This window comes from Oncorhynchus kisutch, linkage group LG5 (assembly GCF_002021735.2).
Source record: "Oncorhynchus kisutch isolate 150728-3 linkage group LG5, Okis_V2, whole genome shotgun sequence".
Classification (NCBI taxonomy): domain Eukaryota; kingdom Metazoa; phylum Chordata; class Actinopteri; order Salmoniformes; family Salmonidae; genus Oncorhynchus; species Oncorhynchus kisutch.
Window position 1 is genome coordinate 67,592,019 of NC_034178.2, and position 16,467 is coordinate 67,608,485.

A 16,467-nucleotide genomic window follows, 5' to 3' on the forward strand; every position below is an offset into this window, starting at 1 on the left:
CATAATTAGAAAATTGTATATCATACACTACAGTTGAAGAACAATGGGAAAGTAATTCTGCTTTGAAAGTTGATAAACTTGTAATCTCACTTTTGAGAAAATGACCCTCCTCAGTACTACTATTGAGGAGCTCTTCTTTGTCTGCACCCATTCAGCATCGTTCACACCCTCTTAAGCCTTAGTCCCACCTATCTCTTTAGGATTCACATGTGAGGCCATGTACTAAACAACCAACGATTTCAAGACTAAAGGCTGGTTTATACTACGTGTATCGACAGTTGTTGCGGTGAAATCATGAACATTCAATTGTCGTCCGATATCAAATTTGTTATTGGCTTTATGAAAATCTATAAACACAAAAACTACAGGCATTACCTGTCAACAGACTGGGGGTAAAAAATAGCATAACTAGAAAATAGCTAACGGTTGAGTGTGACGAAATAGAAGCAGGACATTCTACCAGAGAATTATAGAACTCGGACACTGTCTCGTTGGCCTAACGTTATATCCTCATTTGAAAATAAGGTATAAATTGGAGAACTTATTTGAGTTAGAGTTATTCTCACAAGGGCTTTACTATCTACGGCAGTGGGGGGACAACACCGGTGAAGGGTTTGATGTACACATTGCAGCTTGCTTTAATGTCCCTGAATTGATCACAATTGAAGCCTGCCACTAGCTTCTTAGGACCGGGTCTGTATGGAGTGAAGGGCATCTTCACACGTAGTCGTTGACCTTGTTTTAGGAAAGGCATTCTGAGGAGACACGTGAAACAAATTATACCTCAAGGAAGCTTTAGATCTCTAAACTTCAACACACAAGGTAGTATAAAATATTTCAGATGAAAAATCCCTAAGCTTTAACCACATGAACAGCCCATGAATGCATGTATTTTCTAGTTTAGCCAAGAGCTAAATAATCTCTTGTGGACAGACTACGTAACATAAATTGTATTGAATCATCTGTCAAAAGACTGATGCCACAACAAACAAGGAACCATATTTCCGGTGCTTTGGTGTCCTCACTAGATATCTGGACATATCAGGATCGGGTGGAGGTGGTGCTGAAAGTGGGTGTGGGGGGGGGGGGGGGGGGGGGTTTCAAGCAATTGTTTCAAGCTGAAAGTTTTCAGAAGGGGGGCTTGGCTGAGAGTTTCTGTTTAGGGGGCTGGTGACTTCACTAGTCTCATTAGTATCTTTTGTCAAAATCTTTCCTCCAGAACCTAATCAAGCATTTTACACAATTACCTGAGATGTTAGGTCTGGGTTTCTGAGAGTAAGAGCTAAATTGTCAACTTGACGAGCAAAGTTCTGGTTTGTAATAAAAACCTGAATCCATCCCACTTGGCAAAAACTGGGTCCACATCCAGGATTCAAATCTGGACACATTTCACAGGGCACAGACATCAGTTCAACGTCTAGTTCTGATTTACATTTGGTTGAGTTATCAACTAATGTGAATTAAAAACCAACAAAAAAGGTTAAAAGTTGACTTTTTGTAAATCCAATCAGTTTTCCATGTTGATTCAACATCATCACACTGATTTTTTTGGTTGAAATTGCATGGAAATAATGTTGATTCAACCAGTTTTAGCACAGTGGGATGGATTCAGGTTTTATGACAAACTAAAACCTTGCTTGTAAGACATCAGAGAAATGTCAGTGCCTACCTGGCTTCCATTGTTTCAGTCAGCAAGCCACTGCCGGTCACTGTTATGAAGCAGTCTCTTAGACCTTCGGATAGAGGGTTGTCAAACACAACCTCTGCCATCATGTCACTATACTGCAATTCAGATCCAATGGCCTAAAAGAGAACACACATTCAAATAAAAGCATTTGTTAAATAGTATATTATATTGGAACTATCACACTGAATAAACACCATCTCCAGTTTAATGGCTGTTACTGATATTGGCGTTGTATTTAATAGATCAACTGTTCAGATGACAATCTAACACTTTAGATTTTCATCTTCACAACACGTTTATTCACAGGCCAACCGTTAATATCCTTGCAAATTGCTATTCTCGCTACTAGTGTGTTTGCCACCTTTAAATTAAAATGGTAACCCAAGAATATGTAAAGACAATCGGGGCTTGTTCACTAATGACCCCAAAGAATGTCACTCAGAGAAAGAGCTGTTCTAAGTGGGGTTTTGGAGTGGCTTAAGGATCTGACAGACAATGTTGGGAATATGCTGTACTCACTTTGATGGTGAGCGAAGGGCTCTCTGGCACAAGGTCTTTCTCTGTGATGTACACTGCCCCACTCTTGTCCTTGTCTGTGACCACAGCCGAAACCTTGATGCTGTTGCTCTCCCGCATTTTCTCACCATACACAGAGAAGGGGATGTGGATGGGTATAATCAGATCTGCCAACAGAGACAATGCATTTGATTGTCAAGGTATCACAAATGCTAACATTCTGTGGTGTCCACAGCACAACATTAGCAACCCTAACATTCTGTATCATCCTCAGTACAACGTTAGCAACCCTAACATTCTGTATCATCCTCAGTACAACGTTAGAAACCCTAACATTCTGTATCATCCTCAGTACAACATTAGCAACCCTAACATTTTGTATCATCCTCAGTACCACGTTAGCAACCCTAACATTCTGTATCATCCTCAGTACCACGTTAGCAACCCTAACATTCTGTATCATCCTCAGTACCATGTTAGCAACCCTAACATTCTGTATCATCCTCAGTACAACGTTAGCAACCCTAACATTCCGTATCGTCCTCAGTTCAACATTAGCAACCTGACAGCCATAAGAGTTAGTGTCAGTCGATTTGCTACAACGCTATGGCAGCTATACATGAGACTTTACAGCTTTGTTAAATTGATCAGTTAAACTCTAACTATATGCACTCCTGAAACACACTAACATCATTGAGACTGATATACACGTCATACCAAGGATGTTGACCAAGAATCATGAAGGTGAATCGCTGCAATGTGCTCTTGGTTTTGTTAAGTGTTTCAGTTCTCTTTGTTTTGTGATGTAAATCCCTCCTTGTGTGCACTACTGTGTTAGTTAAACATTGTAGGCCTACTGATGGAAAGACTTTGAAACATTTTCACTCTACCTTGGTTGGGAAGGAGCTTCTGTTCTTTCAATTCGGTCTGTATCTGGGAGGATGGGATCCCGTTGTATCTCATGGCCTGAACGTTGACATTGATCACTAGTGTCCGAGTCACACTGTCGTTGCTGTTCAGTACCAGCTCGAGGTCAATGTCTTTGCCGCTGATCGGCTTGGTCAGCTCCACGATCTTCATGGAAACGCCAGGTTTGTCGTCATGGATCCCGTTTGAATTCTCTTCGGGTATATTGACTCTTTTCACAGCTTGATTGTACACATCCCTCTCCTTTTCCGTGCCTGTTTGAAATGTGACATTTTGGATGAGTACCTGGTGACTCAAGCAGTTGCTCTCACTCACCTGGGATAATTATCGTGACAGGTGGACACAGCACCTTTCTGACTCATCTCTTAAAAAAGTACAGAACTTTTTCCCAGACCAACCGTAGTTCTCAAATATATAAAATACACTTATACCCTTATGATAGGCATAACCCTTGTAACGCTGCATTATTTCTGAAATCAACTGATAACAGTTCAATCTTGATATAGTCAGACTCTCGGTTCATTCAATACCAACCCTCTGCATGTTTATAGTTGGCCGTGATGTCCACTCTCTTGTCGCTGCCCACTGCCTTGGTGCTGATGTTCTGACCAACGGACACACTGTCTGTGGAGATCTTTTTCTTGGAGCCGTCAGCGAACACCATCCATGTTACACGGTCGGCGTTGACTTCGGCGAAGACAAAGGGCACATCGTGTTTGAGGTCAACGTGACCCTGCAGTATGGCCTTGACTGGAGCAGGGCCGCAGCAGTAAACACCTGGGGGAGGGGAAGAGAAAACAACATGAGCGTATAACAGGGAGTTCCCTTCATGTCTCCCAGACCCAGGACACGAACTCAGAACCATCTGCACAATAACACAACATACAGTACATACAACCTCCAGTAGTGTGTTATTATGTAAGATGGTGTGAGATGAGATGGAAGTTGGACCGTACCAGTGCTTTTCTCCTGGGGGGTGGGGTCCACAGCCTGCCAGCCGTCGTATAAGGAGCCTGCTGAGAAATCGGGCCGTGTCATCCAGGCCTCCACCCACACATGGTAGTTCCTGAGCAGAAAAACCAGTCTTCAAAACCTCATCCTATCGGCATCACTCTTCATACTGTAGCCACAATTACCTCACGTTACACTTACCATACACTGTCGGGGCTCTGTTTGGGTCTGACTCCATAGTCGGAGAAGAAGTCGTCAATTGTCAGGTTTTTGTCGGTGTCGTGGGCTGACTGGAAGTTGGTAACCACTCGACATGGGATTCCCAAACACCTCAGTACTGACATGGAAATACATTTCAGGCATACTGGTTAACTAAAACAACATGTTCAAAGCATATTTGTTAACTAAAATAAACACATCAAAGGTATTGACATCAGCCTCTCTCCTCTGGTCAGAGGTGAATCGGACACAAATGGTGGGTAATCTTGCCATCCCTCTCAAAAACCAATCACAGCCCTGGGTCTGAGTGCATGCAATAGTCAGTGCTATTTAAATAACATTGTATTGATTGATTGACTAAAATAATAATTGAAGAGAGATTGGACAGTTATATCCTACCTGTGCACATTACAGCGGCGAACACCCAACACTGGCCATACTTGACTGGATTACCACCATATTTGAGCCACCTCCTTAGTACCTCCACACTGCCGTTCCAGTGAGTGGGGGACATGCCACCATGGTATTGACCATCCCACCGCCCCATCAGGACACCTCCGTCATCGTTAGCGTTGATCTGGGCAAGGAAAATAATGTTCAAATTAGATTCCAGAACTGTCATTGGGCTGAGTGAATGTGTTTTTGTACAATCTAAAATGTAGTTGCTTTCCTGGATCTAGATTGAGCATAGCCTTGGACTAAAAAGCATGTTCAGTGTGGAAAGTTATTTTTAGTCTAGGACTAGATTTAATCTGGGTCCGGGAAACCAGTCCTATATGTGTAACAACACCTTAATTAGTGGCACTGGACCCATTTATAGTGAACAGGGCCAGAAATGAACCAATGGGTTTTCTTGTGCTGTTTAAACAGAACTATGAGCTGATGATGATTTAAAGAATGTCACTGATTTAAAGAATGTCACACGCCTTGGTCTTAGTATTTTGTGTTTTCTTTAATTATTTGTTCAGGCCAGGGTGTGACATGGGTTATTGTGTTGTCGTATTGTTTTTTTTTGTAGGCATTGGGATTGTGGTTGATTAGGGGTGTGTCGAGTGTAGGCTTGGCTGCCTGAGGCGGTTCTCAATCTGGAGTCAGGTGATTCTCGTTGCCTCTGATTGGGAACCGTAGTTAGGTAGCCTGAGTTTCGCTTTGTATTTCGTGGGTGATTGTTCCTGTCTCTGTGTAGTGTTCACCAGATAGGCTGTAATTAGGTTTCACGTTCCGTTTGTTGTTTTCGTATTTATTATAGTTATTTCATGTATCGTCACTTTTCTTCATTAAAGACATGAGTAACCATCACGCTGCATTTCGGTCCGACTCTCTTTCAACAAACGAAGAACACCGTTACAGTCACTGTTATTAGTGGGGTTCAATAATGTTGTCATGGTTACTAGTGGGGTTCATTAATGTTGTCACTGTTACTAGTGGGGTCCAATAATGTTGTCACGGTTACTAGTGGGGTCCAATAATGTTGTCACTGTTACTAGTGGGGTTCAATAATGTTGTCACGGTTACTAGTGGGGTTCAATAATGTTGTCACGGTTACTAGTGGGGTTCATTAATGTTGTCACTGACTACTTTGGTACAATAATGCTGTCACTGTTACTAGTGGGGTTCATTAATGTCACTGTTACTAGTGCTGTTCAATAATGTTGTCACTGTTACTAGTGGGGGTCAATAATATTGTCACTTTTACTAGTGGGGGTCAATAATGTTGTCACTGTTACTAGTGGGGGTCAATAATGTTGTCACTGTTACTAGTGGGGGTCAATAATGTTGTCACTGTTACTAGTGGGGGTCAATAATGTTGTCACTGTTACTAGTGGGGGTCAATAATGTTGTCACTGTTACTAGTGGTGGTCAATAATGTTGTCACTGTTACTAGTGGGGGTCAATAATGTTGTCACTGTTACTAGTGGGGGTCAATAATATTGTCAATGTTAACAATAATGTTGTCATTAGCTAGGCTTTCCATCCAAGTGGCGACAGATATTAATGCAATTTTTTTTAAATCCTAAAAGCATAAAAACAATAAGTGCGCATTTTCCCACCAGTGATGATGTTTCCATTAAATTGACTTTTCTTTCAGATAAGAGACTGTGTGTGATGAGATAAATAAAAAAACTTACGCTGTTAAATTCATTGTGACTCGTTTCAGGAAACTAGGTGTATGTCGCACGTCACTACTTCACAGGAGCAGCATTTCAACATAAACATAATTTGTTTTATCAAAATTCGTTTTTTGGGGCAGAAATTACTTCTAGAACATGTGAACTTTCATTTGCCTTAATTAGAAACTTGTATTCCATCCATAAATACGAATAAAATTGTTAATTTATGAGCCCAGTTGGTTTAGCCATGGAAAAAGTCAGGAACCTTCACGCTAGCCATGATTGGCTTAGATAATATATGGGTTGGACCTGAGCTTGGATTGGTCTGCCATGTAGCATGCTTCTGTCTATGACATGAGCTGTTCAGAATGTGTTGACAGTCATTTCTACTGCGCCGTTTTTGATACATATAATGTTAGCCTTTGAGAACTACAAATCTCAACAACATTGATGTCCTGAATTTATCAGGCGCTATCGACAGGTCAGTAGGAAAAGTGATGGGCTACTTACTGTATACGCCACCGTCAGTGTGAACTGGAGTGACTTGACACAAATCTGGCCAAACAAGATGTAGCTAAAAACATAACCGAGTTAAATGTCTCGGGTCTGCCGTGAAGCATTCATCCATATATATGGGTGAGAGTCTAGCTACATTTCCCAGAAAAAGTTTTCTAATTTTGTAATAAAGTTGTTGTCGTTGCAAGTTAAAGCGTTCTGTTAGTTAGCTACTAAACATTAGCTTGCTGGCTCGCTAGCAACGCTATGTATATGATCTGCATAGTAAATTTATTAAAATCAGAAATCCATTTGCATTGCTAATTATACCCTATTTTTTAGCTAGCTAACATTGAACCTATTTTGTTAGCTTTAGCTACCTGCAGATTCATTCTACAGCTATGACAATGTTTGTATTGGTAGTAGTTTGAGTTGGGGTTATCCTAGTGCATTGTTTAGCAAGCCACCTAGCTAGCTACATGTCTAAACAAAAGTCTCCACTTCGGCCAGATTATTACATGACCCATCAAATTAGCAGGTGTGTCTGGGGGTGATTATGGCCATCAATTGTATTTAATGAACATGTGTGTAATGTAGTCTGTGTGTACCTTCGTAAAGTTGACTGACACATTTTACATCAGCACTTTCATGAAATGTCATAAAATGTTTTATCTCACATGTACTTTACTTGCATAAAAAGGTTGGATGGAAACCTGTTTACTGTTACTAGTGGGGTTCAATAATGTTGTTACTAGTGTCCGTCAGATCTCCAATCTTACCATGGCACTGACCACCCTACTGACATAGATGGGGTTACAACGAGCAGAGAAGTCCTTGGCGGGGTCACTCAAACACTTGGGATTCACGTCAAGCAGCTTCAGGCAAATGTCCACTATATCGTCTTCAAACTGGAGAAACAATACATTAGGGCAGGTTAGCTAGCAACCTACAACCATTTCTAAAATGTCTTGTCTATACTAACTTACAATTTAGCCACATAACAGATGCTTTACCAATGGAGCCACACAGGACTCTAGCCAATCATGTAGACTAAGACTAAGATATTGTGTGACACTTGGTCGCTTTCCTGGACAACAGATTAGTCCTGGACTCCTCCAGAGTAAAAATACTTTTTTTTTTAGTTGAGGAATATATTTAATCTGTATCCAGGAAACAAGCCCTATATGTTATGAGCAGCTAGCTAGTACTTTTCAACGGTACAATAGTGTTTTGTTTGTTCTGTGTACCTGTCCGAAGTTCCACGCCATAGAGCTGATGTATTTGTTAGAACCTTTGTACACCAGGCCTTGTTCTCTCATCACATACTCCTGCCTCTCCTCCTCCTCAGGTAGATGCACCCAGTCCTCTACAGCCCGCAACAAAATACAGACGTTTTAAAACATCAATTATAAGAATTTGTTCCACTGACTTGAATGGTTAAATAAAGGATAAATAAAAAATACATTGTTATTTGTTATTATTAAATGAAAGGGTATCTGGACAATGTTTTAATTGCGAGTGTCTTTAACATGTTATCATGCTGTTACTGTGTTGTGACCACTGTCTCCCATGCTAGAATGTAGTGTTACCAAGCTGTGTTACCAGGATATTACCAGGATGTTACCAGGCTGTTACCAGACTGTGTTATCAGGCTGTGTTACCAGAATGTTACCAAGCTGTGTTACCAGGATGTTAGCAGGATGTTAGCAGGCTGTTTCCAGGATGTGTTACCACGCTGTGCTACCAAGCTGTACTACCAAGCTGTGCTGCCAAGCCTTTATATTAGGATGTGCTACCAAGCTGTGCTAATAGGCTGTGCTACCAAGCTGTTACCAGGATGTGTTACCAAGCTGTGCTACCAAGCCGTGCTAATAGGCTGTGCTACCAGTCTGTGCTACCAGACTGTGCTACCAGTCTGTGCTACCAGACTGTGCTACCAAGCTGTGCTGCAAGGCAGTGCTACCAAGCTGTGCTACCAGGCTGTGCTACCAAGCTGTTCTACTTGGGTGTGCTACCAGGCTGTGCTACCAAGCTGTGGTGCCAGGGTGTGCTGCAAGGCAGTGCTACCAGGCTGTGCTACCAAGCTGTGCTAATAGGCTGTGCTACCAATGACCTCATCACATGGTTTCAACAGCAATGCAACCATTTTGATATTAGAGAACAGCATTCATAACCACAGATTGTTATTCATATAATGTGGCTCTGGATGTTGTGGCCCATTGTTTGTATCTGTGTGTCTATTATGTCCCAAAACAGTTATGAGGTGTCTTTCCAACCCATACAGAGACATGGGTTACAACAATCTCTGTAAAGTTAGCCATTTCCAGCTGTTAAACTGATAAGAACATTCAGGAATGCAGCATTTGACACCCCCTGGATACTGTATCAAATAATGACAGTGTGTTACCATTGTTGTCCTTTATGTGATTAAAAAGATTAATTTATCACAGTTCTAGTTAACATTTTTAGGAATGCTTTATACTTCATTATATGTCCCAGAATGCCCCATGCGGGATAATAAAGTTGTTTTGAATTGAATTGTCTTTACCTTGGCACCAGGGATTAAACAGCAGAAGGAGCTTGCCAAGGCTGCTGCCCACTGAGGCAGTGGCGCTGGTCTTTACAGACAGGCTGTACTCTCCCACTGGGGCGTCTGCTGGGCTGGTGATGTCCAGGGTGATTGAACCCGCCGGGAGCACTGAGCCCTGGTGAACCTTGACCTTCCAGGAGGAACCCTTCCCACAGCGCTCAGGTAGCCCGAACACTGACCTGGTCCCCAATGCCTCTGAAGGCTGGGGCCCTGGATGGAGAAGGGAGAATGTTGTGGGTTGTGTTCAGTAGGAATGAAATTGATGAAAACTTTCAGAAACAGTGATGTACTATTTATTTTATTTTACCTTTATTTAACTAGGCAAGTCAGTTAAGAACAAATTCTTATTTTCAATGACGGCCTAGGAACAGTGGGTTAACTGCCTGTTCAGGGGCAGAACGACAGATTTGTACCTTGTCAGCTCGGGGGTTTGAACTTGCAACCTTCCGGTTACTAGTCCAATGCTCTAACCACTAGGCTATACACTGGGAGTACAAAAAATTAGGAACACCTTCCTAATATTGAGTTGTTGAGGGTGTGAACGTGAAAAAGCCCAGCAGCACTGCAGTTCTTGACGCACTCAAACCGGTGCGCTTGGCACCTACTACCATACCCTGTTCAAAGGCACTTAAATCTATTGTCTTGCCCATTCACCCTCTGAATGGCACACATACACAATCCATGTCTCAGTTGTCTCACGGCTTAAAAATCCTTGTTTAACCCGTCTCCTCCCATTCATCTACACAGATTGAAGTGGATTAAATTAGGGATCATAGCTTTCACCTGGATTCACCTGGTCAGTCTGTGTCATGGAAAGAGCAGGTGTTCCTAATGTTTTGTACACTGTGTATTTGTCCAATAAGATTCAATATTTTCTGTCAGTGTAACTTTGATGTCAGGAGTACATATACAGTACAAGTGGAGGTATCTCAAATCCTGTCAGTGGTGCAATTCAGTCTTTAGATTAGATTGAATGGACCCCAACTCAGGTATGTACAACATATACAAGGATTTGTTCTAATGTCATTATTACTGCACATGTCTGTCTTGTCAAAGCCTAGATTCATCCTAGTGTGTTTTAGTCCAGGACTGGGAAACAAATACAAACAGCCCTAATAAATAGCAGCGATAAATAAAATGTTATATTCTAGATAGCTCACCTGTCTCCACCGTCAGCTCCAGTAAGTCTGTTGTGGGCCTGGAGGGGTCATGGAGTTCAAAGGTGACCAGGAAGGACTGGCCTCTCCTGACTATCAGTCTGTTCACTGAGATGTCATTGGTGTTGTGGGCTGTGTTGTTCTTCTCACAGTTGAGATCTATTTTACCAACGTCTGCAAGAAAGAAAGAAATGAATAAATATATAGATTTGAAACTGAATTATCCCTTAGTCAAAATCCTGATTTTAAATTTTTCCTGATTAATTTAACTTTTTTTGTTGCTCTGGTGTGGGTGTCTGTTTCTGCATTTGTTGCCGTTGTCTTGCCCAATGTTGTCACATTTTTGCCTGACAGCAACATAGCAAAAACAGACTGTCAGTTGGGCTAGTTTAGATCACTCGATAGAAAAAACACTTGTAGCCTTTCACCATGCAGAATGCATAATAAATATGCAGAAAGAAATAGGCGAAAGACCATAGACTTAGGAATTAGAATGTAATATGATCTCTATGTAAAAGACAACGATGGGCCAGTATGAAATGGTATGAGGAACCTAGGACAATAATTCAAGTGAAACATCTATTTTTCTAGTTTGCTTATGTGTTATCTTTGCCAGTGGTTCCCAAACTTTTTATATTCCCGTATCCTTTCAAACATTCAACCTCCATCTGTTACCCCCTCTAGCACCAAGGGCAGCGCACTCTCAAATGTTGTTTTTTGCCATCACTGTAAGCCTGCCACATACACACTATATGATACATTTATTAAACATAAGAATGATTGTGAGTTGTCACAAACCAGCTCGTGGGAAGTAACAAAGAGCTCTTATAGGACTAGGGCACAAATAATAATATAATCATTATCAATAATTGTGCTCTTTATTTAGCCATCGTACATATAAAACCTTATTTGTTCATCAAAATCTGTGAATAACTTACCACAGGTTAATGAGAAGGGTGTGCTTGAAAGGATGCACATAACTCTGCAATGTTGGATTGTATTGGAGAGAGCCTCAGTCTTAAATCATTTTCCACACACGGTCTGTGCCTGTAGTTAGTTTTCATGCTAGTGAGGGCCGAGAATCCACTCTCACATAGGTACGTGGTTGCAAAGGGCATCAGTGTCTTAACAGCACGATTTGCCAAGGCAAGAAACTCTGAGCTCAGCCCTATCCAGAAATCTTGCAGTGCTTGTCTCTCAATTTAAAAAAAACATGTCAATACTTTGCCCCTTGATAACCAGCGCACTTCTGTATGGTGTAAAAGCGTTACATGGTCGCTGCTCATATCATTGCATAATGCAAAAAATACACAAGAGTTCAGGGGCCTTGCTTTAACACAGTTAACCATTTCGTCTCATGTTGTCCTGGTTTCCAGTGGTTTGCAGAAGAGGATGTCTTCCTTAATCGAACCCCCATAAACGTAATGAACATATACCAGGAGCTGTGCCAGGCCCGCTACATCAGTGGACTCATCCAGCTGTAACGCATATAATTCACTGGCTTGTATGTGAAACAGTAATTGTTTCAAAACATCTCCAGCCATGTCACTGATGCGTTGTGAAACAGTATTGGTTGATAAAGTGATTGTCTGTATGGTTTTTGGGCTTTTTCCCCCCAGCATTGTCCCAGCCATATCCGCGGAAGCAGGAAGAATGAAGTCCTACACAATAGTATGGGGCTAGCCTGTCCTAGCCACTCGGTAGCTCACCATATAAGACGCTTCTAGCCTCTTCTTATTCATCGTATCTGTTACTTTTATACATGTCTAACTACTCAAAAAAACTCCTGTGGCTTATTTTTCAAATTGTCATGTTTCGTTTCTAAATGTCTGCACAAGAGTGAAGGTTTCCCGCGAGAGACTAACAGTTAATATGATTGGATGTTAATTATTTGACTAGGCTACCTGTATTTGACATTGTGTTGTTATTTCGCTGAACACTAGATGGTTTGAATTTTTATTTTTGGCAGTGAAACGAGGCTACTCAGCCGAGAAAAAAACCTCACCCAAATGAATAGCACCTTTGGAAAACATAAATGTACTGTTTGAAAATGTTCTGTTTTTCTTTTTTATGTGAATCACATTTTTTTTGGGGCGTACCCCAATTTGGGAATACCTGATCTATGCATTACATTACAGGCCAACTTTGCATATTTTCTTTAATGACTCATAAATAATAAAAGCTGTCATAAATCATATTAATTTAACAGAAGAACAAACACCAACACGGATGATCTTCCATTGTAAGAAAAAAGTTCCATTCTACAAGTCAAGTCACCCAATTACCCATTCACTGTACTAAATTACCCTCTGTCACTAAACATGACATAGGCTACCTTGACAATGCAATATCCACATTTTTCCGCATCTGAAAAATCTTGCAATGAGCAGTGTTAATTGACTTACCAAAATCCATTGAAGCTGTCTCTCACGTGGTTGTGTTGGTAAGTAGATTCAGTTGCTTGTTGTAGTACTGCAGTACTGTAAGTAATGAAAGGATGACAGGGCTTTTAAAAGGAGCCCTACCCGTGTCATAAGAATGTCTCAAATTTCACACAGTTACAAATGTACACACCTTTTCTTACTTTAAGGAAAATGTGTCATTAGATAGTCATCACCACATCAGCATCTACATTAAACCAGAAATGTGAGTTTATGTGCTGCGTTGAGATTGAACTGCTGTAGTTAGTACCCTCTTGACTGTTTGAGTTGTATTACATTGTTCAGTGTGTGTTTCTGTCATGTGGTGCCTTTAACCACAGACAATCAGCATGGCAGTGAACCAGCACCAGTGACTAATACTATCATGAGTGTCATCTTGAGGTTCAAAGGTGGTTATCCCACAGTACACTGATAGAAAACAGGATACAGTCATCGTACATTTGGGATTGATATTAAGGGTTACGCTATTGCCCAGGCTAAGAGACTTGAGCAGTCACACAATTTGAGCCTGCTCTGAGGTTGCCCCATTGGGGAGGGGATTTGTATTTACTGATAACCGAAACACAAATAATTGCAGTAGTCTGGTCTTTCTGGTTCCTCCCCTGTGTATAGGTGAAAATAGCTATTTTAAATGGTTGAGCAAGTGATCATAATCTTCATGCCTTCCAGACCTTAATGCCATTCCCCTTCAATGATTCTGGTTCAAATGGACATTTAGACCTCCTATTTGCCAAATTGGCATCTATTTCAGATCCAATCAGTGTATCTGTCCAGAATACAACAGTTGTAAACAGTACAGTGAAATGCTTGCTTGGATTCTCTTCCTCAACGTTGCAGTGCTAGCTACTATGTCATATAAAATAAAAACACACAAAACATTTTTTAAAGTACAATGCATTGATGTATGCAAGAGTATTGTGACTATCAGAAATAGACACTATTGAAATCTATATACATATTGATTTCTATGCAGGGCAAATGACACATCAAAGATGAATACTAGTCTCAGTCCCCTGTATACAGTGCATTCGGAAAGCATTTAGACCCCTTGACTTTTTCCACATTCTGTTACGTTACAGCCTTAATCTAAAATGGATTAAATTGTTTTCCCCCTCATCAATCTACAAGCAATGCCACATAGTGACAAAGCAAAAACAGTTGAACATTTTTTGGGGGGGCAAATGTATAAATAAATAAAAACTGAAATGTCACATTTACATAAGTATTTAGCAATTTACTCAGTACTTTGTTGATGCACCTTTCACAGTGATTACAGCCTTGAGTCTTCTTGGGTATGACGCTACAAGCTTGGCACACCTGTATTTGGGGAGTTTCTCCCATTCTTCTCTGCAGATCCTCTCAAGCTCTGTCAAGTTGGATGGGGAGCGTCTCTGCACAGCTATTTTCAGGTCTCTCCAGAGATGTTTGATCAGGTTCAAGTCTGGGCTGTGGCTGGGCCACTCAAGGACATTCAGAGACTTGTCTTGAAGCCACTCCTGCATTGTCTTGGCTGTGCTTAGGGTGGTTGTCCTGTTGGAAGGTGAACATTCACCCCCAGTCTGAGGTCCTGAGCGCTCTGGAGCAGGTTTTCATAAAGGATCTCTCTGTACTTTAATCCATTCATCTTTGCCACGATCCTGACCAGTCTCCCAGTCCCGACCGCTGAAAAACATCCCCACAGCATGATGCTGCCACCACCATGCTTCACCGTAGGGATGGTGCCAGGTTTTTTCCAGATGTGACGCTTGGCATTCAGGCCAAAGAGTTCAATCTTGGTTTCAATAGACCAGAGAATCTTGTTTGTCATGGTCAGAGTCCTTTCGGTGCCTTTTGGAAAACTCCAAGCAGGCTGTCATGTGCATTTTACTGAGGAGTGGCTTTTGTCTGGCCACTCTACCATAAAGGCCTGATTGGTGGAATGCTGCAGAGATGGTTGTCCTTCTGGAAGGTTCACCCATCTCCAGAGAGGAACTCTGGAGCTGTGTCAGAGTGACCATCGGCTTCTTCTCCCCCGATTGCACAATTTGGCCGGGTGGCCAGCTCTAGGAAGAGTCTTGGTGGTTCCAAACTTCTTCCATTTAAGAATAATGCAGGCCACTGTGTTCTTGGGGACATTATATGCTGCAGAAATGTTTTGGTAGCCTTTCCCAGATCTGTGCCTCGACACAATCCTGTCTCAGAGTTCTATGGATAATTCATTCTACCTCATAGCTTGGTTTTTGCTCTGACATGCACTGTCAACTGTGGGACTTTATATAAACAGGTGTCTGCCTTTCCAAATCATGTCCAATTGAATTTACCACAGGGGGACTCCATTCAAGTTGTAAAAACATCTGAAGGATGATCAATGGAAACAGGATGCACCTGAGCTCAATTTTGAGTCTCCTAGCAAAGAGTCTGAATAACTATGTACTGTAGATTTTTTTAATACATTTGCAAAAATTTGCTTTGTCATTATTAAGTATTGTGTGTAGATTGATGTGGAATAAAAAATAAAAAAACATTTTAGAAAAAGGCTGTGAAAAACAGTAAAGGTGTCTGAATACTTTCCGAAGGCACTGAATGTGCCATGGTGCAACGGCAATACATTTGTTTGATAGAACAGTTCACATGTTCACAATCATTTCAACTTTAAAGGTACTTTGTTCTCATCTCTCTGGTTTCTACTTTTATTCACCAATAAGCAGTGTCACATTCTATCATCCAGGTTGCTCAAGACATCTTATTTCCCCATCTCTGACTCATGTGATTACACCTTTTAGCTGCACCTTTTTTTTCACTGGTTTATCTTGATTATAAATGTCAGTTAATCTACTTTTCTGCCTCTTGATGACTTCATGAAGGGAGTCTTGCTGCTCGGAACCATTGCGAGAGCACTTACTCAATGTCCGATGTGGGAGAGGTAGGCAAACTTCTGACTTAATGATGAAGGGGGAAACATAGTCTGTTATCAGGTTTTTGTTCCAACCCAACACTAACACATCTGATGCAAATGATCCGACTGCTCATGCGATTCAATCCAGAGTAGTTAGGAACTGGTGTGTTGGTGCTGGGCTGGAATAAAATCCTGTGTACACGGCTCTCCAGGACCAGGCTCTTGGTCATCTGCCCTGTTCTTGACATGCAGCTCTGGTCACGCATCCCCCATCCACGCCCTCCTTGCCTGGGCCCTCATGGCCGTGTTCTGCCTCACTTCCACCCTGCCCTCCACCCCACAGCTACAGAGCCCCAGGTGTGTCTCTGAGCGTGGGCACCGCGGTGCCAGGTGCGTAGCTGGGAGTCACGCTCCTGCCAGTGGAAGAGGAAGAGCTGCCGGGTGCTCTTCCTCTGGTCCCAGCGCATGGCGGTTCTCAGAGCTGTCATGCCCTCAGTG

At 41.7% G+C, this 16,467-nt stretch overlaps 1 protein-coding gene across 1 annotated transcript; it reads right to left on the bottom strand.

The window, feature by feature from the left end:
• Positions 1–580: 580 nt before the first annotated feature.
• LOC116374120 (protein-glutamine gamma-glutamyltransferase 2-like) lies at positions 581–10,821 on the bottom strand. The gene is made up of 12 exons (XM_031823918.1): positions 10,657–10,821; positions 9,455–9,706; positions 8,154–8,272; positions 7,686–7,814; positions 4,700–4,877; positions 4,283–4,418; positions 4,087–4,196; positions 3,665–3,907; positions 3,094–3,384; positions 2,207–2,370; positions 1,670–1,803; positions 581–755 (listed from the first exon to the last, which is right to left on the bottom strand). The coding sequence occupies exons 3-12, from the start codon at positions 8,223–8,225 to the stop codon at positions 581–583; spliced, it is 1,632 nt and encodes a 543-aa protein (XP_031679778.1). The 5' UTR covers positions 8,226–8,272; positions 9,455–9,706; positions 10,657–10,821.
• Positions 10,822–16,467: the final 5,646 nt, after the last annotated feature.